This window comes from Macaca mulatta, chromosome X (genome assembly GCF_049350105.2).
Source record: "Macaca mulatta isolate MMU2019108-1 chromosome X, T2T-MMU8v2.0, whole genome shotgun sequence".
Classification (NCBI taxonomy): Eukaryota; Metazoa; Chordata; class Mammalia; order Primates; family Cercopithecidae; genus Macaca; species Macaca mulatta.
Window position 1 is genome coordinate 91672176 of NC_133426.1, and position 27302 is coordinate 91699477.

The window sequence follows — 27302 nt, forward strand, 5'->3', positions numbered from 1 at the left end:
TGACATTTTAGCTGGCACTGTTAATTTCATAACAAATATCCCTTTAATCTTTGCTAACAGAATCCAAATTTTGTTTGAAATATCTAAGCGTGTTCCCTTTTTACAGCCTCCATTGCCACTAGTTCTGGTCAATGAGATTGAAGGGGAAGTGTGATAGTGAGAGGATTTCAGGAAAGTTTTTGCCTTCCTGATAAGACGAGATGGACTTACCCTTTAAGTCCCTGGTCCTTCCACTATATTCAGCAATTCCACTCCTGAGTATATATCAAAAAAAAAAAAAAAAAAAAAAAAAGAAGCCACTTTTCCTTCAACTAGTGAATGGATAAACAAACCATGATACATCCATACAATGTAACACTGCTCAGCAATAAAAGGAATGAGCTATAAATACATGCAACAACCTGAATGGATCCCCAAGGATTATGCTAAGTGAAAAAAAGACAATCCCCAAAGGTTCCATACTGTAACTCCATTTTTATAATACTTTGAAATGACTAAATTTTAGACAAAGAGGACAGATTAGTGGTTGTCAGAGATTGAGTTAGGGAGGTGGGAGAAAAGTAGGTGTGGTTACAAAAGGACAACAAAACGGATCCTTGTAGTGATGAAATTGTTCTGTATCTTGACTGTGGTAGTGGATACATGAACTTACACATATAACATTTTATAGAACAAATACACACACACAACTACAAATAAAACTAGGGAAACTGGAATAACATGGGTGAATTGTGTCAATGTCAATCTGATTGTAATACTGAACTAAAGTTCTACAAGATGTTCCACTGGGGGAAACTGGGCAAATGGTACATGGAATATTTCTGTATTATGTCTTATAACTGCATGGAATCCACATTATCTCAGTAAAAATTCAATAAAAATTAAATGTCAAGATGATGATATATTTATGGAATACTAAGGAATACAACAGGAGGAAGTCCCTAAATTTTCCTTAAATATGCAAAGGCAGAAAGACTGCATGGAAGAAATACTTAAGCTAAGTCTTGAAGAATGAGTAGAAGCATTCTGGATAGATGGGGGATGGATGGGCGATAAACCAGGAAGAGGGGACCAGCAGGCAAAGAGATATAAGAGAACATGGTATACTGAGGGAACTGCAAGTAATTCAAGTATGGCTGAAGCACAAAGTTCATATGCAAGAAATATCTCTTTTTCTCCAATGTTCTCCTTTAGTAGTAGTCAAAAGAGATTTCTGACATGCAACCCTATGATACACAGGAATCAAAAGGAATCCACAGTCCCTTGTGCTCCAGGAATTAGGAGGGAGCCATCCCCTGTTCCCTTGTCTTGATCTTTATATTACACGAATGAAGAACTGGCCTCATAGCTTTCTGTGTTCCTTGCAGGACTCACATCTCTCTCTCCCCCAACCCCCACACTCATAGTCTCACAACCATTACCTGCTTTGATATTATTAGAATTATATAATTATGTCCTTTATCTCTGTTTACTTCAGTCAACTAAAGAGAAATCCCAAATTCCTACACTTTATTCCCCATGCAACTCTGCATATTATTTTTTGACCCTATTTCCCATCCTTCCCCATTTCCTGAAACTCTCCTGCAGTGTCTACTAGAACTTACAGTCCATCACCAGAAAAAGTATTTATATCCTCAACCTCTTTTCTAAATATTCCTTTCACCTACTTGCTCTAAGAACTCTAGTTTTCCAATGAAGACACTGCTTCCCCTAAAGCCCAAATGGCAACTGCTTTTTTTCCCATACTCCTCAAATCAATGGTCCTAAAGTTGGGTTAGACAACCTATTTGCACCCCATTACCACTTTCAAGCCATTATCCTTCTGTCTTCCTTAAACGTTCCCCAGCTTTGAATTTCAAGTCATTCAGTCATTTAGTTGTTCATTCATAAAGCAATCATGTATTGAACACTCTACTATATGCCAGTTATTATTCTAAGGGTTAGGGATACAATGATAAAACTGGACAAAATTCCCTGTCCACATGGAGCTTATATTTTACTATTCCTTATAATTAAGTTATACTACTCATTACTTGAGGAGTTTAAATTCTGGCCTAGTGACTGTCATAATACTTGATGATCAATATATATTAATAAATTTTCAGATTTATTGGGTTCTCATTTCCTTGATCTCCTCTCTTCCAGGGAGCTATCTACCACTTTTCCTCAGCCACTCTTATATTCATTCCCTGTCTATAATCTCAATTTTAAGCATTCCACTATCTAATCAGCACCTTTCATCTCTCCATCACACTGCTTTTAGCACCCTGACTTTTATAATTCTTCAACCTTTACAAGATACGCATTCTTTGGACCCTATCAGCTTTTTACAGTTCCTTATCATTTTCATGTCCCCCTTCCCCTCTACCTAATGCAAATTCCATAATCATTCCCTGGTATATATGTCCTGAATATTCTTGCCTTTTTCTTGTTTGAATTCAGGGGCCAAAACCGAAGCCTGCTTAAAGCCAATCCTTTCTCTACTTTAATCTACCTCCATACAGGTGAAGGTGATTTTAAAAAAGCATACAACCACACTTATTGATCTTAGTTAAATTCTTGACCACGAACCTCATCTGTGCTCTTATTGCTACCTAGCAATCATACTAAATCTCTGTAGTCTAGTCATGCTGTTTCTCACTTAGATGTCTATTTCACACCTTCTCTTCCTAAAATCTCTAATATTTCCTATCTCTCTTCATTCTATCTGATACCCTTACTTACTACTTCACTGAGGAAATTAAAGCAATCCAAACAAAACTTTGAACTGCACAAAAGTATAACTTAAAAGAAAAGAGGAAATGCTTCTCTTTTTACAAGTATTCCTGCTAATTCCAGAAACACCCAATCAATTAATAGATCTAAACAAAAATTATCAAAGGCTGTTAACATCCCAACAAGGGAAACAACTGGACATTATGTGTCTCTTGATAGAAGTATACAACACCATTTATAAAGTATTCTTGCAAACATTATACCCAGATCTCATCAAGCCTCTGAATGAGGAATTACAGAGAACAGAAGAACATGTTAAAAGTCACCATGGGGATGCCATCAGCAAAATACAGACTGTGGGAGACTCTACAGGACAAACAGTTCAGTTTTATCAAGAAATAAACTGGGTAATGTAGATGAAAAGAGCATCTATAAATTGAAAGTGACATAAGAGACACATCAATCAATCACAATACGTGGTCTTTATGTGGACCACAATTCAAACAAACATTATAAAAAGACAACTGGGGAATTCGGAACATGGATGGGATATATTATAATATTAAGGAATTATTGTTAATATTTTAGATATGGTGATGTGGTTATAGCTTTTAAAGCACCATCTTTCAGAGGCATATAATAAAATACTTAGAGTTGTAATAATATGATACATGGGATTTACTTCAAAATAATCTGGGGAAGGGAAAGAGTGTAGATGGGGCTATAGAACAAAACAATACAGGTCATGAAGAGATAGTTGTTAAAGTTGGGTGATGACAGCATGGAGGTTCATTAATCTATTGGGTTCATTAATCTATTCTCTCTACTTTCATAAATTTTTGGAACTTCCATAATGATGAATTTCTTAAAGCAGAGATTTTTCTACGAGCATCAGAAGATAACTTCCAACTGACGTAACTGCAAGAATGCACACATATCCTGCCTCTGCTCTTGTCATTATCCATACTCCTAAGTAAGGTCCACTCCTTCATTTGTGCACCAGAACACATACCTTCTCCCTATTCAAAGATGCCATTCTAGTAATTCTTTTCTTACCTGCCTTATTAATTTCCCCTTCTCTACTGGATCAGTTCCATTCAGCATAGAAATGTGCTATAATTTCTCAGATTTAAAAAAAAATGTCTATTGATGTCCCTGTAGTCCCCTCTAGCTATTGCCCAATTTCTCTGCCTCTTTTAGAAGAAGATTCCTCAAAGGAGTTTTCTTGATTTCTAGTTTCCAATTCCATTTATCCCATTCTTTACAGAACTCATTACAGCTAGGCTTTTACACCTACCACTCCACTGAAATTGCTCTTGTCAAGGTCACCAATGACCTCAACGTTGCAAAATCCAATGGTCAATTCTCAGTCCCCATCTTATTTGAACTATCAGTAGTATTCCATGCAGCTGCTCACGTTCTTCTCAAAACACTGTCTTCATTAGGCTTCCAAAACACCATACTCTTCTAGTTTTCCTCCTACCTTATTGTTCTCTTCTTCTCAGTGTTATTTGCTGGTTTATTATTATTTTTATGATTTCTAACAATTCTCCACAGTTCAGTCCTTCTTTTATAAATATATGCTCTTTCTTGATGATCTCCAAATTTTGTATTTCTATCCTGGACTTCTCCCCTGAAATCCAACTCCACTTGAATATTTAACAAACATCGTGAACTTAGATCCACAGTTGAACTCATTAAAAATGTGCTCCACTTTTATAGACTTCCACCTTTCAGATGGCAGCAACTCCATCCTTCCACTTGCTCAGGTTGAAAACTTTGGAGTCATCCCTGACTTTTCTCTTTACCTCTACTCCACATCCAATCTACCAGTGAAATGCTAAATAGAATTTTTCAAGTCACAATGAAAAGGCACTAAACTGAAACAGGAAAGACACTAGATCATTAATCAACTACTCCCAGCAAAGAGAAGTCCAGGACCAGATGCCTTCAACAGGTGAATTCTACCAAACATCTAAAAAAAGAATTAACACCAATCCTTCTCATACTTTCGAAAATCGGAAGAGGAGGAAATACTTCCAAATTCATTTTATGAGGCTAGCATTACCCTGATACCAGAGACATACAAAGATACTCCAAGAAAAGAAAACTGAAGAGCAATTAATCCTTGATTAACAAAGAGGCAAAAACTCACAACAAAATACTAGCAAACCAAATTCAATAGCATATTAAAAGTATCATACACCACAACTAAGTGGGATTCATCCCTCATATGCAAGGATGGTTCAACATATGCAAATCACTTAATGTAATATAGCACATTAACATAAGTATAAAAACCACATTATAATCTCAATAGAAGCAGGAAAAGCATTTGACAGAATTCAACACCCATTGAGAATTTTTAAAAAACTCAACAAATCAGTTATAGAAGAAATTTACCTTGACATAACCTCATATCTAGAAAACTGTAAAGATTCCACAAAACAATTGTTCAAACTAATAAACTGATTCAGTAAAGTTGTAGGATACAGATTTAACATACAAAAACAGTTGTGTTTATATACAATAACAATGAACTATTGGAAAAGGAAATAATTCCAATTACAATAGCATCTAAAATAATAAAATACTTGAATATAAACTTAAAGTAGGTGAAAGACTTCTAAACTGAAAACTTCAAAACACTAATGAAAAAATTAAAGACATAAATACATAGAAAGGCATCCTATGTTCATGAGTTGGAAAACTTAATATTGTTAAAATGTTCATGCTACCCAAAGAGATCTATGAATTCAATGCAATCCCTATCAAAATCCCAATGACATTTTTTACACAAATAAAAAATACAATCCTAATATTCATATGGAACCACAAAAAGAACCCAAAAGGCCAAAACAATCTTGAGAAACGACAAAGCTGGAGGCATTACATTTCCTGACTTCAATATATATTACAAAGCTATAGTAATGAAAACAATATGCGCTGGCATAAAATCAGACATATAGACCAATGGGACAGAATAGATATCGCAGAAATAAAACCATGCATATACAACCAATTGATCTTCAATAAGGATGCCATGAATACACAATGGGAAAATGATAATCTCTTCAAGAAGAGGTGTTGGGAAAACTAGATATACACATGCAAAATAATGAAACTGATCATTTCTTTACGTCATACACAAAAATCAACCATAAATGAATTAAAGATTTAAACATAAGACCTAAAACTGTAAAACTCCTATGAGAATACATATGAGAAAAGCTTTATGATATTTGTCTTGGCATTTATTTCTTGAATATGAGACAAAAAGCAGAAGCAACAACAAAAGCCAAGATAGACGAGTGGGACTACATCAGACTAAAAAGCTCCTACACAGCAAAGGAAACAGTCCACAGAGTGAAATGACAAACTATGGAATGAGAGAAAATATTTCCAAATCTGATAAAGGTTTAATATCCGAAATATACAACAAACTCTTACAAATAAAAAGCAAACAAAACAAAGCAAAAGAACCAAATAATCCAATTAAAAAATAGGCAAAGGACTTGAATAGACATTTCCCCACAGAAGACATACATATGGCCAATAAATATATGAAATGATGCTCGATATCCTTAGTTATCAGGAAATGCGTATCAAAACCACAGTAAGAAGTAACATCACATCTGTTAGAATGTTTACTATTAAAAAATAAAAACACAACAAATGTTGGCAAGTCTTGTACATTGCTGGTGGGAATGTATATTGGTATGGCCATTATGGAAAAAGTACGAAAGTTCCTTTAAAAACTAAAAATAGAGCTACCATATAATGCAGCAACCCCACTTCTGGGTATATATCTAAAATAATTGAAATAAGGATCTCAAAGAGATACCTGCACTCCCATGTTCACTGCAACATTATTCATAGTAGCCAAGAGATGGAAACAAGCTACATTTCTACCCACAAATGAATGGATAAAGAAAATGTGGTATATACACACAAAAGAATACTATTCAACCTTGAATACAAAGGACATCCTGCCACTTGGATTAATATGGATGAAGTTGGAGGACATTATGCTAAAAGGAATAAACTAGTCACAGAAGGATAAATTTTTCATGATTCCACTTAAAGGCAGTATCTAAAATACTCAAACTCAGTGGGAGGTGGAGTAAGATGGCCAAATAGAAAACTCCAGTAATCATCCTCCCTGTGGGAACACCAAATTCAACAACTACCCACACAAAAAAGTACCTTCATTAGAACCAAAAATCAAGTAAGCGATCACAGTACTAGATTTAACTTCATATCACTGAAAGAGGCACTGAAGAAGGTAGGAAAAGCAGTCTTCAATTTCCAATGCCACCACTCCTCCATGCCAGGGCAGTGGCAGAGTGGTGCAAAGAGAGAACCTGTGTGCTTTTGGGAGGCAGAGTGCAAGGACTGTGAGACTTTGCATTAGAAATCAGTGCTCTCCTGCCACAGTGAAAAGCGACATCCGGCAGAACTCAGCTGGTGCCCAAAGAGGGAATATTTAGACTAGCTCTTGCCAAAAGGCCATCCCAGTACTTGCAACCTGGGTTCCAGAAAGCCTTGCCACTGTGGGCTAAAGTGCTCTGTGGATCTAAATAAACTTGAAAGGCAGTCTAGGCCATAAGGACTGCAATTCCTATGCAAGTACTCCTGCTGTGCTAGGCTCAGAGGACTTGGGAGTGGACTTGGGAGACATGCAACCTAATGAGACACTAGCTGGGGCAGCCAAGGGAGTGCTTGCACCACCAATCCCACAACCCCAGGCACACAGCTCACAGCTCTGAAAGAAACTCCTTTCTTCTGCTTGAAGAAAGGAGAGGGAAGAGTAAAGAAGACTTTGTCTTGCAACTTGGTTACCAGCTCACCCACAGTAGGAGAGAGTACTGAGCCAAATTGTGAGGCCCCCATTACAAACCCTGGCTCCCAGACAACAAATCTAGACACAACCTGGGCCAGAACAGAACCCACAAGCTTAAAGGGAAAAACCCAGTCCTGGCAAGATTAATCATCTGCTGAATAAAGAGCGCTTGGGCCCTGAATGGTACCCAGGCAACACTCAGTGTGGGTTTTGGGTGATACTCAGAGATGTGCTGGCTTAAGGTGGTGAGTGCTGGCTTAATCCAGCACATTCCCAGCTGGTTTGGCTATGGAGAGAGATTCCTTTTGTTTGAGAAAAGAAAAGGAATGTATAAAGGGGACTTTGCCTTGCAGCATGGCTACCAGTTCAGCCACAGTGAACAAGAGCACCAAGTAAACTCTTGGGATCCCTGAATCCAGGCCTTGGCTCTTGGATGTCATTTCTAGACTTACATTGGGATAGAGAAAAGTCCACTATCCTGTAGGGAGAGTCCCAGGCCTGGCAGCATTCACCACAACAGCATGAATAGCCCTTGGGCCTTGAGTGAACATTGGCGGTATCTAGGCAGTGCTCGCCATGGCTCTGGGATATTTGTGGCCACAGGAAGCAACTCCTCTGCTTGTGAAAAGAAAAAGGAAGAGTGTAAAGGACTTTGACTTGTGGCTTGGGTCCCAGCTCAGCCACACTAAAATAGAGCACCAGGTACATTTCTAAGGTTTCTAACTCCAGGGCCTGGCTCCTGGATGACATCTCTGGACCTACCTGTGGACAGGGGAAACTTGCGATCCTGAAGGGAAAAACACAAACCTGGCTGGCTTCACAACATTCAGATTGTAGAGCCATAGGGCCTTGAGTAAATATAGCCAGTAGTCAGGTAGTGGTTACCGCAGGCCTTAAGTGAGACCTCCTTAACCTATTGGCTTTAGGTTTGATCCAGCACAGTGTCAGTGGTGGTGGCCACAGGGTTGCTTGTGTCACCCTTCCCTCAGCTCCAGGCAGCTCAGTACAGAGAGACAGATTCCATTTATTTGGGAGAAAGTACGGGAAGAGAAAAAGAATCTCTGCCTGGTAATCCAGAGAATTCTTCCAGATCTTAACCAAGACAACCAAGTCAGTAGAACCACAGTGTTAGTGGTCTTGGGGTATCTCCTAATGAAGATATGACTGTAGTGAACAGAAACTTAGAACACTGCAGTCCCTTCAAATACCTGGAAAGCCTTCCCAAGAAGAAAGGCTTCAAACAAGCCCAGACTGTGAAGATTACAAGAAATACTTAACTCTTCAGTGTCCACACACCAATGAACATTCACAAACATCCACCTAGGAAAACACGACCTCATCAAACAAACTAAACAAGGCATGAGTGACCAATCCCAGAGTGACAGAGATATGTGACCTTTCAGACAAATAATTCAAAATAGCTGTGTTGAGGAAACTCAAAGAAATTCAAGATAACACAAAGAAGGAATTCAGACTCCTATCAGATAAATTTAACAAAGAGGTTGAAATAATTAAAAAGAACGAAGCAGAAACTCTGGAATCCAAAAATGTGATGGACATACAGAAGAATGCATCACTTTCTTAACTGCATAATTGATCAAGCAGAAAAACGAATTATTGAACTTTGAGATAGGTCATTTGAAAATACTCAGGGAGAAGAGACAAAAACAGGAAGAATAAAATTAATAAAACATGCATACAAGATCTAGAAAATAGCCTCACTGAGGGCAAATCTAAGAGTTATTGGTCTTAAAGAGGAGGTAGAGAGATAGAGATCAGGATAGACAGCTTGTTCAAAGGGATAATAACAGAGAACGTACCAAACCTAGAGAAAGATGTCAATATTCAAGTACAAAGAGGTTATAAAACACCAAGCAAATGTAACCTAAATTATACTACCTTAAAATATCTAATAATCAAATTTCCAAAGGTCAAGGATAAAGAAAGGATACTAAACACAGCAAGATAAAATAAATGAACATGCAAAAACACTACAATATGTCTGTCAGAAGACTTTTCAGTGGAAACTTTACAGGCCAGGAGAGAGTGGCATGACATATTTAAAGTGCTGAAGGAAAAAAAAACCTTTTACCCTGGAATAGCATACCCAGTGGTATTATACTTTGAACATGAAAGAAAAATAAAGACTTTCCAGACCAACAAAAGCTGAGGGATTTCAGCAATGCCAGGTCTGTCCTACAAGAAATGCTAAAAGCAGTTCATCAGTCTGAAAGAAAAGGGTGTTAGTGAGTAATAAGAAATCACCTGAAGGTACAAAATTCACTGATAGTGGTAAATACACAGAAAAGCACAGAATATTATAGCACTGTAATTATGAATGTATAAACTACTCATATCTTAAATAGAAAGACTAAAAGATAAATTGATCAAAAATAATAACTACAACTTTTCAACACATAAGACAGTACATTAGGACATAAATAGAAATGACAAAAAGTTAAAATGGGACACAAAGCTAAAGTGTACTTTTTATTAGTTTTCTTTTTGTTTATTAGTTTATGCAATTAGTATTAGGCTGCCTTCAGTTTAAAGTAATGAATTACAAGACATTCTTTGCAAGCCTCATGTTAACTTCAAATCAAAAAACACACTACAGATTTATAAAAACTAAAAAGCAAGAAACTAAATCATGCTACCAGAAAAACAAAACAAAACAAAACAACCAGAAAACAAAAAATAAAATGGCAGGAGTAAATCCTTACATATTAATAATGACACTGAATGTAAATAGACTTAACTCTCCAATTGAAAGACATAGAATGGCTGAATAGATTTAAAAAAAGAAGACCCAACAATCTGCTGCTTATAAGAATCACACTTCACCCATAAAGACGCACATAGACTGAAAATAAAGGGATGAAAAAATACGTTCCATGCAAATAAAACCGAAAAAGAGCAAGAGTAAGTATACTTATTTGAGACAAAATAGATTTTAAGACAAAAACTATAAAAAGAAACAAAGAAGGTTTCTTAATGATAAAAGCGTCAATTCAGAAAGAGGTTATAACAACTATATGTGCAACCAACACTAGAGCACCCAGATACACAAAGTAAATATTATTATTGCTAAGAGAGAGACACACCACAATAAAGTAATAGATGGAGACCTCCCATTTTAGCATGAGACAGATCATCCGTACAGAAAATCAACAAAGAAACATTATAATACTTAATCTGCACTATCGACCAAATGAACCTAATAGATATTTAGAGAACACTTCACCCAAAAGTTACAGAATACACATTTTTCTCCTTAGCACATGAATTTTTCTCCAAGATAGGACAATATAAGTCTTAAGAAATTAAAAAAAGTAAAATTACATCAAGTATCTTTCCTGACCACAATAGAATAAAACTAGAAATTGATTACAAGAATTCTGGAAACTATACAAACAGGCAGAAATGAAACAACATGCTTCTGAATGATCAGTGGGGCAATGAAGAAATGAAGAAGGAAGCTGAAAAATTTACTGAAACAAATGAAAATGGAAACACAACATACTAAAATCTATGGGATATAGCCAAAGCAGTACTAAAAGGAAATTGTATAGCTATAAGCACCTACATCAAAAAAGTAGAAAAACTTTAAATAAACAACCTAATGATGCATCTTAAAGAACTACTAAAGCAAAAACAAACCAAACCCGAAAATAGTAGAAAAAATAATAAAGATCAGAGCAGAAATAAATGAAATTTAAACAAAAATACAATAAAAGGATTGATGAAATAAGAAGTTGGTTTTTAAAACAGATTTTAAAAATAGAACAACTTTTAGCCAGACTAATGAAGATAAAAAGAGAGAAGACACAAATAAATAAAATTAGAGATGAAAAACAAGACATTACCACTAATTCCATAGAAATTAAAAGAATCATTAGAGACTACTATGGGCAACTATATACTAATAAATTGGAAAACCTAGAAGAAATTGATAAATTCCTACACACGTAAAACCTACCAAGATTGAGGCATGAAGAAATTCAAAAGCTGAACAAACCAATAACAAGTAACGAGACTGAAGCTGTAATAAAGTCTCCAGAAACAAAAATTCTGGGACTCGATGGCTTCACTGCTGAACTTTACCAAACATTTAAGGAATTAATACCAATCCTATTCAAACTATTCTGAAAAATAGAGGAAGAGGAGGGAATGAATGCTTCTGAACTCATTCTATGAAACCAATATTACCATGATGCAAAAACCAAAGACATATCAGAAAAGTAACGCTACAGGTTAATATTCCTAATGAAAATTGATGCAAAAATCCTCAAAATTCTAGTAAACTGAATTCAGCAACACATTAAAAATATTATTCTTCATGAACCAAGTGAGGTTATCCCAGGAATGTAATTATGGTTCAACACATAAAAATCAATCGATGTGATACATCATACTAACAAAATGTAGGACAAAAAACATATGATGATTTCAATTGATGCTGAATAGGCATTTGATAAAGCTCAACAATCTTTCATGATAAAAACCCTCTCTAACATCGCAATTAAAAGAACTAGAGAAGCAAGAGCAAACACATTCGAAAGCTAGCAGAAGGCAAGAAATAACTAAGATCAGAGCAGAACTGAAGGAGATAGAGACACAAAAACTCTCCAAAAAATCAATGAATCCAGGAGTTGGTTTTTTGAAAAGATCAACAAAATTGACAGACCACTAGCAAGACTAACAAAGAAGAAAAGAGAGAGGAATCAAATCGATGCAATTAAAAATGATAAAGGGGATATCACCACCGACCCCACAGAAATACAAACTACCATCAGAGAATACTATAAACACCTCTACGCAAATCAACTGGGAAATCTAGAAGAAATGGATAATTTCCTGGACACTTACACTCTTCCAAGACTAAACCAGGAAGAAGTTGAATCCCTGAATAGACCAATAGCAGGCTCTGAAATTGAGGCAATAATTAATAGCCTACCAACCAAAAAAAGTCCAGGACCAGATGGATTCACAGCTGAATTCTACCAGAGGTACAAGGAGGAGTTGGTACCATTCCTTCTGAAACTATTCCAATCAATAGAAAAAGAGGGAATCCTCCCTAACTCATTTTATGAGGCCAACATCATCCTGATACCAAAGCCTGGCAGAGACACAACAAAAAAAGAGAATTTTAGACCAATATCCCTGATGAACATCGATGCAAAAATCCTCAATAAAATACTGGCAAACCGGATTCAGCAACACATCAAAAAGCTTATCCACCATGATCAAGTGGGCTTCATCCCTGGGATGCAAGGCTGGTTCAACATTCGCAAATCAATAAACATAATCCAGCATATAAACAGAACCAAAGACAAGAACCACATGATTATCTCAATTGATGCAGAAAAGGCTTTTGACAAAATTCAACAGCCCTTCATGCTAAAAACGCTCAATAAATTCGGTATTGATGGAACGTACCTCAAAATAATAAGAGCTATTTATGACAAACCCACAGCCAATATCATACTGAATGGGCAAAAACTGGAAAAATTCCCTTTGAAAACTGGCACAAGACAGGGATGCCCTCTCTCACCACTCCTATTCAACATAGTGTTGGAAGTTCTGGCTAGGGCAATTAGGCAAGAGAAAGAAATCAAGGGTATTCAGTTAGGAAAAGAAGAAGTCAAATTGTCCCTCTTTGCAGATGACATGATTGTATATTTAGAAAACCCCATTGTCTCAGCCCAAAGTCTCCTTAAGCTGATAAGCAACTTCAGCAAAGTCTCAGGATACAAAATGAATGTGCAAAAATCACAAGCATTCTTATACACCAGTAACAGACAAACAGAGAGCCAAATCAGGAATGAACTTCCATTCACAATTGCTTCAAAGAGAATAAAATACCTAGGAATCCAACTGACAAGAGATGTAAAGGACCTCTTCAAGGAGAACTACAAACCACTGCTCAGTGAAATAAAAGAGGACACAAACAAATGGAAGAACATACCATGCTCATGGATAGGAAGAATCAATATCGTGAAAATGGCCATACTGCCCAAGGTAATTTATAGATTCAATGCCATCCCCATCAAGCTACCAATGAGTTTCTTCACAGAATTGGAAAAAACGGCTTTAAAGTTCATATGGAACCAAAAAAGAGCCCGCATCCCCAAGACAATCCTAAGTCAAAAGAACAAAGCTGGAGGCATCACGCTACCTGACTTCAAACTATACTACAAGGCTACAGTAACCAAAACAGCATGGTACTGGTACCAAAACAGAGATATAGACCAATGGAACAGAACAGAGTCCTCAGAAATAATACCACACATCTACAGCCATCTGATCTTTCACAAACCTGAGAGAAACAAGAAATGGGGAAAGGATTCCCTATTTAATAAATGGTGCTGGGAAAATTGGCTAGCCATAAGTAGAAAGCTGAAACTGGATCCTTTCCTTACTCCTTATACGAAAATTAATTCAAGATGGATTAGAGACTTAAATGTTAGACCTAATACCATAAAATTCCTAGAGGAAAACCTAGGTAGTACCATTCAGGACATAGGCATGGGCAAAGACTTCATGTCTGAAACACCAAAAGCAATGGCAGCAAAAGCCAAAATTGACAAATGGGATCTCATTAAACTAAAGAGCTTCTGCACAGCAAAAGAAACTACCATCAGAGTGAACAGGCAACCTACAGAATGGGAGAAAATTTTTGCAATCTACTCATCTGACAAAGGGCTAATATCCAGAATCTACAAAGAACTCAAACAAATTTACAAGAAAAACACAAACAATCCCATCAAAAAGTGGGCAAAGGATATGAACAGACATTTCTCAAAAGAAGACATTCATACAGCCAACAGACACATGAAAAAATGCTCATCATCACTGGCCATCAGAGAAATGCAAATCAAAACCACAATGAGATACCATCTCACACCAGTTAGAATGGCGATCATTAAAAAGTCAGGAAACAACAGGTGCTGGAGAGGATGTGGAGAAATAGGAACACTTTTACACTGTTGGTGGGATTGTAAACTAGTTCAACCATTATGGAAAACAGTATGGCGATTCCTCAAGGATCTAGAACTAGATGTACCATATGACCCAGCCATCCCATTACTGGGTATATACCCAAAGGATTATAAATTATGCTGCTATAAAGACACATGCACACGTATGTTTATTGCAGCACTATTCACAATAGCAAAGACTTGGAATCAACCCAAATGTCCATCAGTGACAGACTGGATTAAGAAAATGTGGCACATATACACCATGGAATACTATGCAGCCATCAAAAAGGATGACTTTGTGTCCTTTGTAGGGACATGGATGCAGCTGGAAACCATCATTCTTAGCAAACTATCACAAGAACAGAAAACCAAACACCGCATATTCTCACTCATAGGTGGGAACTGAACAATGAGATCACTTGGACTCAGGAAGGGGAACATCACACACCGGGGCCTATCATGGGGAGGGGGGAGGGGGGAGGGATTGCATTGGGAGTTATACCTGATGTAAATGACGAGTTGATGGGTGCAGCACACCAACATGGCACAAGTATACATATGTAACAAACCTGCACGTTATGCACATGTACCCTACAACTTAAAGTATAATAATAATAAAAAAAAACCCTCAAAAAACTGGTAATAGAAGGAATGTACCACAACACAGTAAAAGTCATATATGACAGACTCATAGCTAGTATCATAATGAATGGGGAAATACTGAAAGCCTTTCCTTTAAGATATGGAACATGACAAGGATGCCCACTTTCATGAATATCATTCAACGTGGTACTGGAAGTCCTACTTAGACCAATCAGACAGAAGAAATAAAGGGCATCTGAATTTAAAAGGAAGAAGCCAAATTATCCTTGTTTGCAGATGCTATGATCTTCTATTTGGAAAAAATCTAAAGATTTCACACAAAAACTATGAGAACTGGTAAACAAATTCAGTAACATTACAGGATATGAAATCGGTAGTGTTTCTACATGCCAACAGTGAACAATCTGAAAAAGAAATTTTTTTAAATCCCATTTAAAATATCCACACATAAAATTAAGTGCCTATGAATTAATGAAATAAATTAAAGGTCTATATAATTAAAAGTATAAAACACTGATGAAATAGATTGAATAGGACAAAAAACGGAAAAGATAATCCATGTTTGTTAGGATTGCTACAATTAGCAATCCTAAAATTTATACAGAAGCAGAAAAGATGCAGAATAGCTAAAGCTATCTTAAGCAAAAAGAACAAAACTGGAGGAATCACATTACCTGACTTCAAATTACACTACAGAGCTATAGTAAACAAAGCAGCATGGTCTTGGCATTAAAACAGACACATTAATTAATGGAACAGAATAGAGAACCAATTCCAAATCAATATTGAGAAACAAATCCACACACCTACACTGAATTCATTTTCAACAAAGGTGCCAAGAACATACACTGGGGTAAAGACAGTCTCTTCAATAAATGGTGCTGGGAAAACTGGATTTGTATATGCAGAGAATGAAACTAGATCCCTATTCCTCACCATATACAAAAAGCAAATCCAAATAGATTAAGTACTTAAATATAAGACTTCAAGCTAATAAACTACTAATAGAAAAAACACCGGGGGAAACTCTCCAGTACATTTATCTGGGCAAAGATTTCTTAAGTAATACCCCAGAAGCACAGGACCAAAGAAAAAATGGACAAATAGGATCATATCAAGTTAAACAGCTTATGCACAGCAAAGGTAATAATCAACAAAATGTACAGACAATTCACAAAATGGGAGAATATATTTACAAACTACCCATCTGACAAGGGATTAATAACCAGAACATATACGGAGCTCAAACAATACGAAAAAAAATCCAGTAATTCAATTTAAAAATGGGCCAAATATCTGAGTAGACATTTCTCAATAGAAGGCATACAAATTGCAAACGGGTGTATAAAAACGTGCACAACATAATTGATAATCAGAGAAATGCAAATCAAAATTATAGTGAGATATTATCTCACCCCAGAAAAAAATGGATTTTATCTGAAAGACAGGCAATAACAAATGCTGGTGAGTATGTGGAGGAAACAGAACTCTTGTACACAGTTGGTGGGAATGTAAGTTAGTACAACCACTATAAAGAACAGTTTGGAGGTTCCTCAAAAAACTAAAAGTAGAGCTACCATATAATCTAGCAATCCCACTGCTACATATATACCCCAAAGAAAGGAATTCAGTATATTGAAGAGGTATCTGTATTTCCTTGCTCACAATAGCTAAGATTTGGAAGCAACCTAAGCGTCCATCAACAAATGAATGGATAAAGAAAATGTGGTACATATACACAATGGAGTACTACTCAGGCATAGAAAAGAATGACATCCTGTCATTTGCAACAACATGGATGGAACTGGAGGTCATTCTGTTAAGTGAAATAAGCCAGGCACAGAAACACAAACTTTGCATGCTCTCACTTATTTGTTGGAGCTAAAAATTAAAACAATTGAACTCATGGAAATAGAGACCAGAATTACGGTTACTAGAGGCTGGGACATGTAGTGGGAGGTTGGGGGAAGTGGGGATAGTGAATAGGCACAAAAAATATAGTTCAATAGAATGAAAAAGATCTGGTGTCTGGTAGCACAGTAGTGTGACTACAGTCAACAATTACTTATTGCACATTTAGAAATAACTAAAAGAATATAATTGGATTGTCACACAAAGAAATGATAAATGCTTGGGATGACAGATACCCCATTTTCCCTGAGACGTGTTTATTACACATTGTATGTCTGTATTAAACTCTCTCCTGTATTCCAGAAATATATATACCTACTATGTACCCATAAATATTAAATACAAAAAATACAATAAAATTGTCAAACTCATAGAATGAAAGAGTAAAGTGGTGATTCTTAGGGGCTGGGGGACTGGGAAATGTGCAATTGTTTTTAATGTATATAAAGTTTCAGTACTCAAGTGATTAATATCTACAAATATGCTGTACAATATTGTGCCTTTAATTAACAATACTGCATTGTACAATTAAATATCTGTTGAAAGGGTTAAGTGTTCTTACCACGATAAATAAAATAAAATAAAATAAAATAAAATAAAATAAAATAAAATAAGCTGAGTGAACCCTAAACAGGATAAACACAAAAAAGTCTAAGCCCAGACATATTATATTCAAACTGCTTATACCTAAATACAGAGAAAAATTTGAAACTGTAATTTTAAAAATGCCATTTACAATAGCTCCTAAAACTGAAAATGTTTCATATAAGCCTAACAAAGCATGCACAGAATGTATATACTGAAAATGACAAAACACTGATGAAAGAAATCCAAGAAGACCTAAATAAATGGACATACTGTGTTCATGAATAGAACAATCATTATAGTAATGATGTCAATTCTCCCTCAAAGAGATCTATAGATTAACACAATATCAACCAAAATCCCAGCAGAAATTTGTATGGATATAGACAAGCTAATATTCAAATTTACATGTAAAGACACAAGCACTAGAATAGTTCATTACATTTTGACAGAGAAAAACAAAGTTAGAGGAATCACACTACTTAATTTTAAAAGTTACTATAAAGCTGAAGTAATAAAGTCAGAGTAGTGTTTATAAAGGGACAGATACAAAAATCAATGGAAACTAAAAAATAGGACAGATATGCACCTACATGAATATGGCCATTTGATATTTTTACAAAGATACACAGGCAATTCAGTGGAGAAAGGGTTGTCTTTTGAACAAATATTGCTAGAACCTTTGAAAATGAACCTTAACCTAAATTTCACACTTTATATAAAGACCAACTCAAAATAAATAATATATGTAAATGTAAAAACTAAAACGTTAAACTTTTAGGGAAAGAAACCTTAAAACTGACACCAAAGCACAACGCATGCAAGGAAAATAAAATGACAAATTCGACTTCATCAAATTTGAAAACTTTTTTTCTGCCCCAGGCACTGTAAAGTGAATGAAAAGACCCAGTAATGATGTACAGAAAACATTTTCAAATCACTATCTGATAAAGGATTACTATCCAGAAAATGTATTTTTTTTAAACTCTGAAAACTCAATAGTAAGGAAACAACCGCATTAAAAGATGGGCAAAGAACTTAAATGGATGCTTCATCAAAGAAGTTATGGCAAATAAGGACACAAACAGATGTTAATTATTAGTTATTAAACAAATTATTAACTGTCATACAATGAGATATCACTATACAACTATCTGATCAGCTGAAATAAAGAATAATGACAATACCAAATGCTGTCAATGATAAAATTTTTACAGGGTTCAGGTTAAGACGGCCTGAACTCCTTTCTAAACTTTTCCATCTCATGTTTCACCCACTGACGATCCTTGCCTGGATCTGTTACATCATTGGAGATTGTAAAATAGTGATTTTCTACATTTATTTCTGGATTTTTTTTCAACATTTACTAACCGTATTTCTTGCAAAAAGAACTTTCTCTTATCAAACTAGGGCTTTCTGGTTGTTCTGAAAGTTTGTACAGAAAAAGCAGAATAAAATACTGATTTTTTTTTCTTTTGACTGCTAATTGTCAGAATAAGGAATCGATGTTCTATTTACCTTAAATGGTATTCAATGAGGTTTCATTCTTTGGGAGTAGGGAGATCCCTGTCTATCGGTATCATTAATCAACTCATGAATTTTTATATAGTCAATGTGTTTTCATCAAAGTTACTATTATTGTTTGACGCTCCTGTGTATTTTTTTTTTTTTTTTTTTTTGGATTTTTTAGTAGAGACGGGGTTTCACCGTATTAGCCAGGGTGGTCTCGATCTCCTAACCTTGTGATCCTCCCACCTCAGCCTCCCAAAGTGCTGGGATTACAGGCATGAGCCACTGCGCCCGGCCTCCTGTGTACTTTTGACATTAGACTTTGATGGTACCCCTGCTCTCTGACACAATATGTCACAATCTCATCTCGTTGTTTTTTTTTTTTTTATCTCAAACTTGGAATTTGCTATTCCCCCCAAGGAGTCCTGGTACCTTTTACGTGGCATAGTATTTACAGACTTTTTGTATGTCATTTTGTATTTTTTATTAGACTATTTGAAAGGAAAAATTGTGCTCTCAATGTTCATTTAAATTATGGTAGTTTTATTATAATGTTACTTAAATATGAACAACAGTAGAGCAATATATATATGAATGCTTTGATTGGGTACACATGGACACAAACATGGAAACCGACACTGAGGACTACTGGAGAGGGGAGAGAAGGAGGGCGGGCAAGTGCTAAAAAACTACCTGTTGGGTACTATGTTCACTACCTGAGTGATGGGATCATTCATACACCAAACTTCAGCATCACGCAATATACCCGTGTAACAAGTCTCCACATGTAACCCCTGAATGTAAAATAAAAGTTGAAATTTTAAAATAAAATAGAAAAAAATGAATGCTTTGAGCTTATGATGCTTATATAATTATAAAACCACACAATAAACAACAAAATCAATAATTTAACAGCATTAATTTCATGTTATGAATCATATTGCTTTGCTGAAATTAAGTTGCAGTTCACAACATGAATATGACTCTGCATTGGCATATTGAATGTGGTTTGCCTTATTGTACACTATGGGCTGACTCACTTCCCCCACCACTCTATTCTAACTACCAAGAAATTGTATTATGTATAGTGAACCTGATAGAACCAGATAATTTAAAAACAAAGTATGATGCCTTCACTTCAAATCGCCTCAAAACAATTAAAATATTACTATCTGGTGTTAATGTGCTGTAAATACAAATACAAATGTGAGTGTTGATAATGTACGACAGTATTTAGTTATAAGGAGGTTTTCTAGATAACCCAGAATATGTTCATGTTAATTTTCTTTAGATTATCTCCTTGGGAGTTGCCCAGGTTACAGTGAAAGCAGGGTATGAGTTTTCCTAGATGAGGTTAAGATTGAAGATAATATAGTTGACAACAAATTGTGAGTCCAGAGGCAGAAGGGACAGCAATTTTTAAATGTACCATAGCAAAACACTATTAGTTGGCCAGGATTACCAAGGCTAGTAGAGGGAGGGAAGTGAGCCACCTACATAACAAAGAAGCTATAAATTACAAAGTTTATAGCACCTAATTAATATTATTGGTCTTGAGACTAACATGAAACTTCAAAAATGCTAATGCATGCATATAAAAACAATACTATTTTCCAAAATAGCATAAACAGCCAGATCTAACAGTTTTTTTTTCCCCATATATTAGTCAGTTTCTTCCTTTAAATAAGTATTGGCCAAATATCTAAAGGACATATGTTGGATGGTCTCCCCATTGTTCCCCAGCTGGGATTCCCATAATTCTCTTTCTGTACTCATCTGGTGTTATCCTTGACTTTTAGTGGAAATTGATAGTAATGTTTAAGCAGGGGAGTAAGATAATCAGTTTTGTTTGTTTTGTTTGCAAGTGAATTCAGTGATGATGCAGACTCTACACTGTAAAGATATCAAGTGGATCAGAGAAATAAGTCAGAAGACTATTACTACTGTCCCATTGGTGAGGGCCTCAACTGAAGTGAAAATGGAATGGGGAGAATCAATGTGATATATTTTTCTGATTTTGTCACTTTTGATTTGGGAATTTGGCGAGTAAATGGACACAGAGGAACTAGTTCGCAAGGTGTTGCAATAATCCAGTTAAGAAGGCATGTGAACCTGAACAAGGTAATGATGTTAGGTAAAAAGGGGATTAATTCCATGGATATTAAGGTGGAAGAATTCTCAGGATATTTTCATTGACTAGATGTTTGGAGAAAGAGGGAAGAGCAAGGATGGCCTTCAGGTTTTAAAAATTATCTCCCACAGTGCACCATTCACAAAGGTGATTGATATAAAAACCTCACATCTTTCTCAGCTTTCTTCTTTGAGTGTCCTGTTGAAATTACCACTGAGACAAGACTACAAGTAGTATTTGCCAGGCTATCCAATATAGAAAAATGTCATGTATGAGGACATACTCATAAAAATATCTTTCTTCTTCTAGAATGGAAAATAAAAGCTTAAGTAAATGAAACCTATAGAGGGGGGCAAACTATGGCCCACAAGTCAAATCTGGACTGCTGCCTGTTATTCTATGGCCTATGACTCAGAGTGATTTTTACATTTTTAATAGTTGAAAAAAATCAAAGAATAATTTTTCACTATGCATTAAGATGAAATAAAATTCAAATGTCAGTATTCATAAATAAAGTTCTACTGGAACACAGCCATGCTCACTTATCTCTCCCTGGAACTCAAGAGTAAGGAAAACAAATATTTTACCATCATTACACATGCACATACACACACACACACACCCCCCCCAAATGCGTGCTCACGAGCGTGCTCCTTCTCTTTGCCCACTGTGTATGGGTTCTGCAGAAATTGCATTTCTTGCAGAGAAACTTTGAACCTCACACTGGAAGGTAATTTACCAACCTCTTATCTATCTATCTATCTATCTATCACACTTCACGTTTTAGTAATAACTGAATTTCACCCTTTTCAAGCTTGGAAATTATATCTCCTCATTCTGCTGAACGTGTCTATGGCCACTTTGGGGCTACAATGGCAGAGCAGAGTAGTTGTGACAGAGATGCTATAGCCCTCAAAAAATATTTTGCTTACTACTATTTATTTACAAAAATAAAATATTTACTATCTGGCCCTTTATAGAGAAAGTTTGCCGACTCCTGGTCTACTATGAGCCAGGTACTGTGCTAGGACTTTCACATCTTCTATAATTTTATCAAAACTTTTAGTCGTATATCAGGTTATAGAGACCTGAAGAATGTATCTAGAATCCAGAATAATAATGTTTTATTTGTAAATATTCAAATGATTTGCAAAGACAAAGAGTTACTTTCTTTAAGATCCTATCCTTTCCCTGCTTAAACACTGCTATTGATTCCAAATGCTTATAGAATTAAAGCTAAAATCGCAAAACCTAAGACCCTTTGCTTACAAAATCTAGTCCCCACCTACCTTTCATCATATCTCATCACTCTTTTCCCCACCCCTCACCCAATGAATTTCTCACTGTCCTCCCACTTTTTGCAGACAGAAGCTGAAAGTGACACATTCATGAGATATTTAGTGTCCACTTCATTGAGGTCCCTTGTTCACCTTTTCCTTTCTATACCTTTCTTCATTCTCCTTTACTTTCTTCATCGAATTGTCTACCATTACAAAATAGAAAAGAAATGAAGGGAGGGAGGAAGGGAAACTGCAATACACACACACAGGTTTTATTGGGGAGAGGCATACCTCTTATCACTCTGGCCAGCTTAATTTGTCAAATCCTCGAGGGTAGGGCCGATACTTTTTTTTTTTTTTTTAAGTCGTCCAACATCTATTAGAGGTCCAGTCATCGATTCTCCCACTCCCGTTCTTCGTTTCCCTTGGGAAACCTGGAAAACGGAAAATCTTCCCACAGAAACTCCTCAGGGCGCGCCAAGATCTGGGCTTGCGCACTTGGACTTGGCCCGCGCTCAGCCCCCGCCTCAAGCCGGCGGGGTCTCGCACTAACCTAGCGCGGGCGCCTCGATCTCCCGCGCGCGCGCGTGCGCGAGACCCCCCTTTGGCCCCCTACCCTGCAGCAAGGGTAGCGTGACGTAATGCAACCTCAGCATGTCAGCAGCAATATAAAGGAGAACTAGGCGGCGCGCCTCCCAGACGCAGAGTAGATTGTGATTGGCTCTGGCTGCGGAACCTCGGAAACCCGAATGTGAGGACCTTAAGGGATCCACAGCTGCCGCCCCCCGCAGCCATCCAGAGCGCGGTCACAGTCCGACTGGCGGCACGGAGGCGGCGGCAGCGGCGGCGGCAGCGGCAGCTGCAGCTGCAGCAGCAGGTAAGGAGACTCCTGAGGAGAAACTAGAGGGACGTGGATCCACCGTGTTCAGTGTCTCTTGTCTGAAGGGAGGAGAGGCTCACACCCAGCGTGTAGCGTAGGGCGAAGGGAACAATGGAAGTGGCGTCCAGTCCCTGAGCTTTCCTCCCGCCTCGGGCGGAGTTTTCCTCTTCAGCCGTTGCCGGGGGCTGGAGGAATTGAGGAAAGTAAGGGTTTTCCCTCTTAGCCAACCTCTTCTTTCCCTAGGCCAGAGCCCCAGGGAGCTAGAGCCGTCGTTGAGACCGTCGGTGGTTTAGGGTGACGGGAAAATGGCGGAAAACAAAACGGTGAAGTGAAGAATGCAGCGTCCCCCTGGCATTTTCTCTCAGCTATCCCTCCACCCGATATTCCTTTCACTGGCGCCCCCGTCGCCTCGCCCCCGCCCCCTGACCGAGCTAATAGTAACCTTTGGAATGCGCGAGGGATGGCGGCGTGTGCGAGGAAGTGGCACCGAATCGGCATTTTAGGGGACTGGGAGCCGTCAGAGCCTGGGAGTTGGGGGGAGGGGGGAGGCGTGTGCGACAACTGTCGCCTACACTAAAACACCACCATTTTGGTTCCCAACCGTCTCCCACGTAGCGGGGCAGAGGAAGCTGGAGGAGGCTGAGGGGCTGGGCAGCACGGCGTGGGTAGCAGCGGTGGCGACCGCTGCACCAAGTGAGAGGAGGGAGGAGGGGAAAGGGTATTCTGGTCTCATCGGTCTCTTCCTTTCTACTGCGAAGGTTCTCTTAGGTTTAAGATCTAGTCAGATGGGTAATACCTCAGAGGGCACGTGTGTGCCTTCTGCTCGAAATGATTGAAACTTGGCATGGTCGTGGGAAAAGGAGACTTATGCGGGAAGAGGGCTGCGTCCAAAGCTGCAATACTGCTACTTGCCAGGGCTCCTTTGTCTCCCATCTCTGCAAACACTACTTTCGCATTCTCTTGTTCTGCCGCCTTACCATTTCTCATCTATCCGTCACCCTATTGACATCACTGAGAAGCTAGGTCCTGAATGAGTTATGTTAGAAGGGACAGATTTTCTTTTTGTGATTTCCGCTCCCCATGCATTAATGGAAAGATGTTTACTTGAAACGTACTTGGTGGGTTATCTCCATTCAGTAAGGATGTGAGATACACTCTGGAGAAGACCAAGAAGCCTAGCTATCTCCAATGGTTATGAAATACTTAACACACTGCTGTTTTCATACCTCATTTATTATTGATTTTATTGAAACTTCCTATGTGGGGAAAGATACTCCAGTTTATTTATTTGGTATTCACACAGTGTAATACTTTTATAATAGTTGCACTATGTGTTGTAATTTTTACACTTCATTGAGTGCTAGTGCAGACTTTTCAGTATGGATTTGGCAAGGATAAAGCTTGCCCTTGGTTCTCTTTCACTTTCTAAAATAAGGTGTTGTTTGTGATTTTTAAGATGTGCTTTAGAGAAGATTTTGGTTTAATCAAGTGGTAGCATTCTAAGTATAAAAACATTGCTAATGTAGTCAGTAGTTGTTTTTGTTGGAATCCATTTGGTTGCTTTTAAGATTACTACAGATTTGAGCATATGAACCCTTCCCAGCCTCGCCATGCAAGTTCAGGTGTAAAGAAAAATATTAAGTTGTGTAAGAAACTTAGTTTAAAATGTTTTAAAGTATCTGATTTTGAATGTATTTTTATAATAGGTAAAGAGAGCGTTTTCCCAAAGAAAATAACATAGCACAGAAGGAAAAATAAAAAGAAATGACTGCAGATTTTACTTTATGTAAGAAAATCTACAATTTCTTCGAGACACTCATATAAAGGTGATTAACCAATTACTTACTGTTTTATCTTATTTAACAGTTTAATAAAATTAAGTTTTTAAAAACATTTTAAGACATTTGTAGTTGTTCTATTAGTTATGTGGTAAAGAAAGTAATTACTCTAATTAAAATCCGAATAGTACACAGTTTTAAATGTTAAGAACAAATCCCTTTCAGATTTATTTTGTTAACACACAGGTAGTTTATTGTGAACTGTCTTGGCCTCTGGACCTCATTTTGCATAACAGCAAAGCAGAAAACAATGTGGCATTTGAAAAAACATAAAACACAACTAAGAATTTCTAAAAATGTGAAGTTTTGCTCGTACATAAAGTAATTCTGTCTGAATCGTTTGATATATAGAAATGTCACCTTCTGTAGCATATTTATGTATACACCTGAAATATTGATAGGGGTTACTCTGTGAGACTCTCCTGCCCCTTGAATACCAATTTAGCCATCCCATTTATTTAAGAATATATTAAGTTGTATTACATGGCACCTTTCTAAAACTTTCATTAAGGATGCAGCTTTATCTGTTGTCCAATACGGTACAATTTATTAAGCACTCCTACGTGAAAAGGAGATAGATGCCTTATAAAACGGACAGGTTTTTGCTGATTTACTTAGAATCTTATGTTTGAAGAGAAAATGCACATATATATTTCTAAGAAATATATTGAGTGACAGCATCTGACTTTATGTTCCATACTATCAAATAATCTTAAATATAGGATAAGTCATTTGAAATGAAATAGATTAAGCCCTTGTTTTCAAAACCACCATGAAGCTAGCATAATTTTATTAATCACTAATAAAAAATCAGTTGTACAATTACAAGTAAATGATATGATAAGTAATTTGCTAAATGTTTATATGTGATTGATCTTATTTTTACCATATTTAGGAAGCAGTCATGTTTCATGAGTCCTCAAAACTGAGACAAGAGAATGTAGTAGAGTGAGGCCAGAAGTCCTTACTGGTTCAAAGAACTCCGGGGAAACTGGGATAGAACATTTTACATTATAAGTAGAACCCTGGGAGCCAGAGGTGAATACAAGTTTATCTGCAGAGCTCCGCTGCAGGGCTGATCTGGGTCTGGAAGAAATGGATGAGAGCCAGTGGATGAAATTCACTAATACTAGACATCTGAGTCCTCTAGTAATGTATAAATATCCTAACTATTGTTTGTTGTCATCTCGTTCTTCTTTTATAACCTATGTTTTAACTGGAACTTTAGCACTGCAGTTTTGTTGTTTTGCTTTCTTCTACCACTTCCCTATGGCTCATCAGCTTGACTGTGCCTTCGTCTCCATTATTTTTTGGTTTACTTCCACTTGGCACTTCTTTTATTTATAGTTGTCACATAAAGCATCTAACCATGGTTTTTCTTTGTTTTGCTTTCTTTTGTAATGAGCTTTCCACACTTGGTTGAAAGGCATATTGTCAATTGCATTTTTTTTTTCTCAAAACAACTAACTTTGGGCTAAACATATTAAAACTATTTTAAAAGCCATTTCTTTTGCAGATATTGGTGAATGAACTTTGCTAAGTATGGATTCAGGTGGTGGAAGTCTTGGATTGCACACGCCAGACTCTAGAATGGCCCATACCATGATTATGCAAGATTTTGGTAAAGCATTTTCTTTGTTATATTTTTTTTCTTTTTTAAAAGTAAGGGGATAATAAAAATCAAAAATAAGTTGAGGAAGGGGAGAATTACAATGAAAACTTGTTCTTTTACTAGGAAAATACATTTGTAGAGCTTATTCTCATAAAGCTGTGTATCAATGGGCTACTTAAAATCACTCATAATTTAGGGGAAGGTTGTGTTAGGGACACTTGAAATATAGTGGTAATATGTTACTGGAAATGAAAAACTCAATTTACATAAATAACTGCATGATTATATCACATTCTGTTCTGATAGTATATATCAGCTCTCACGTGAAGGAAATGTTAAACTGGCTTTCTAAAATACATTTTAAGTTGCATTGTTAATAAAGTTGGAAAAAAAAGTGCTTACATCAACTAAA

General features: G+C 36.8%; 1 protein-coding gene and 1 long non-coding RNA gene across 11 annotated transcripts in view; one reads left to right on the top strand and one right to left on the bottom strand.

The window, feature by feature from the left end:
• Positions 1 to 23258, bottom strand: part of LOC106995262 (uncharacterized) — a 61316-nt gene extending 38058 nt beyond the window's left edge. Inside the window, exon 1 of the long non-coding RNA XR_013412660.1 lies at positions 22852 to 23258. This is a non-coding gene — a long non-coding RNA (uncharacterized LOC106995262). The remainder of the gene's footprint in view (positions 1 to 22851) is intronic.
• Positions 23258 to 27302, top strand: part of ZNF711 (zinc finger protein 711) — a 28770-nt gene continuing 24725 nt past the window's right edge. For 2 of the 10 annotated variants that reach the window (XM_015127752.3, XM_077988089.1), the window contains exons 1-4: positions 23258 to 23437; positions 25147 to 25266; positions 26174 to 26432; positions 26795 to 26899. In XM_015127752.3, the coding sequence (XP_014983238.1) occupies positions 26821 to 26899 (79 nt within the window). In that variant the 5' untranslated portion in view covers positions 23258 to 23437; positions 25147 to 25266; positions 26174 to 26432; positions 26795 to 26820. The remainder of the gene's footprint in view (positions 23438 to 25146; positions 25267 to 26173; positions 26433 to 26794; positions 26900 to 27302) is intronic. The other 8 variants (XM_015127750.3, XM_015127755.3, XM_015127753.3 and 5 more) reach the window with 4 other exon arrangements.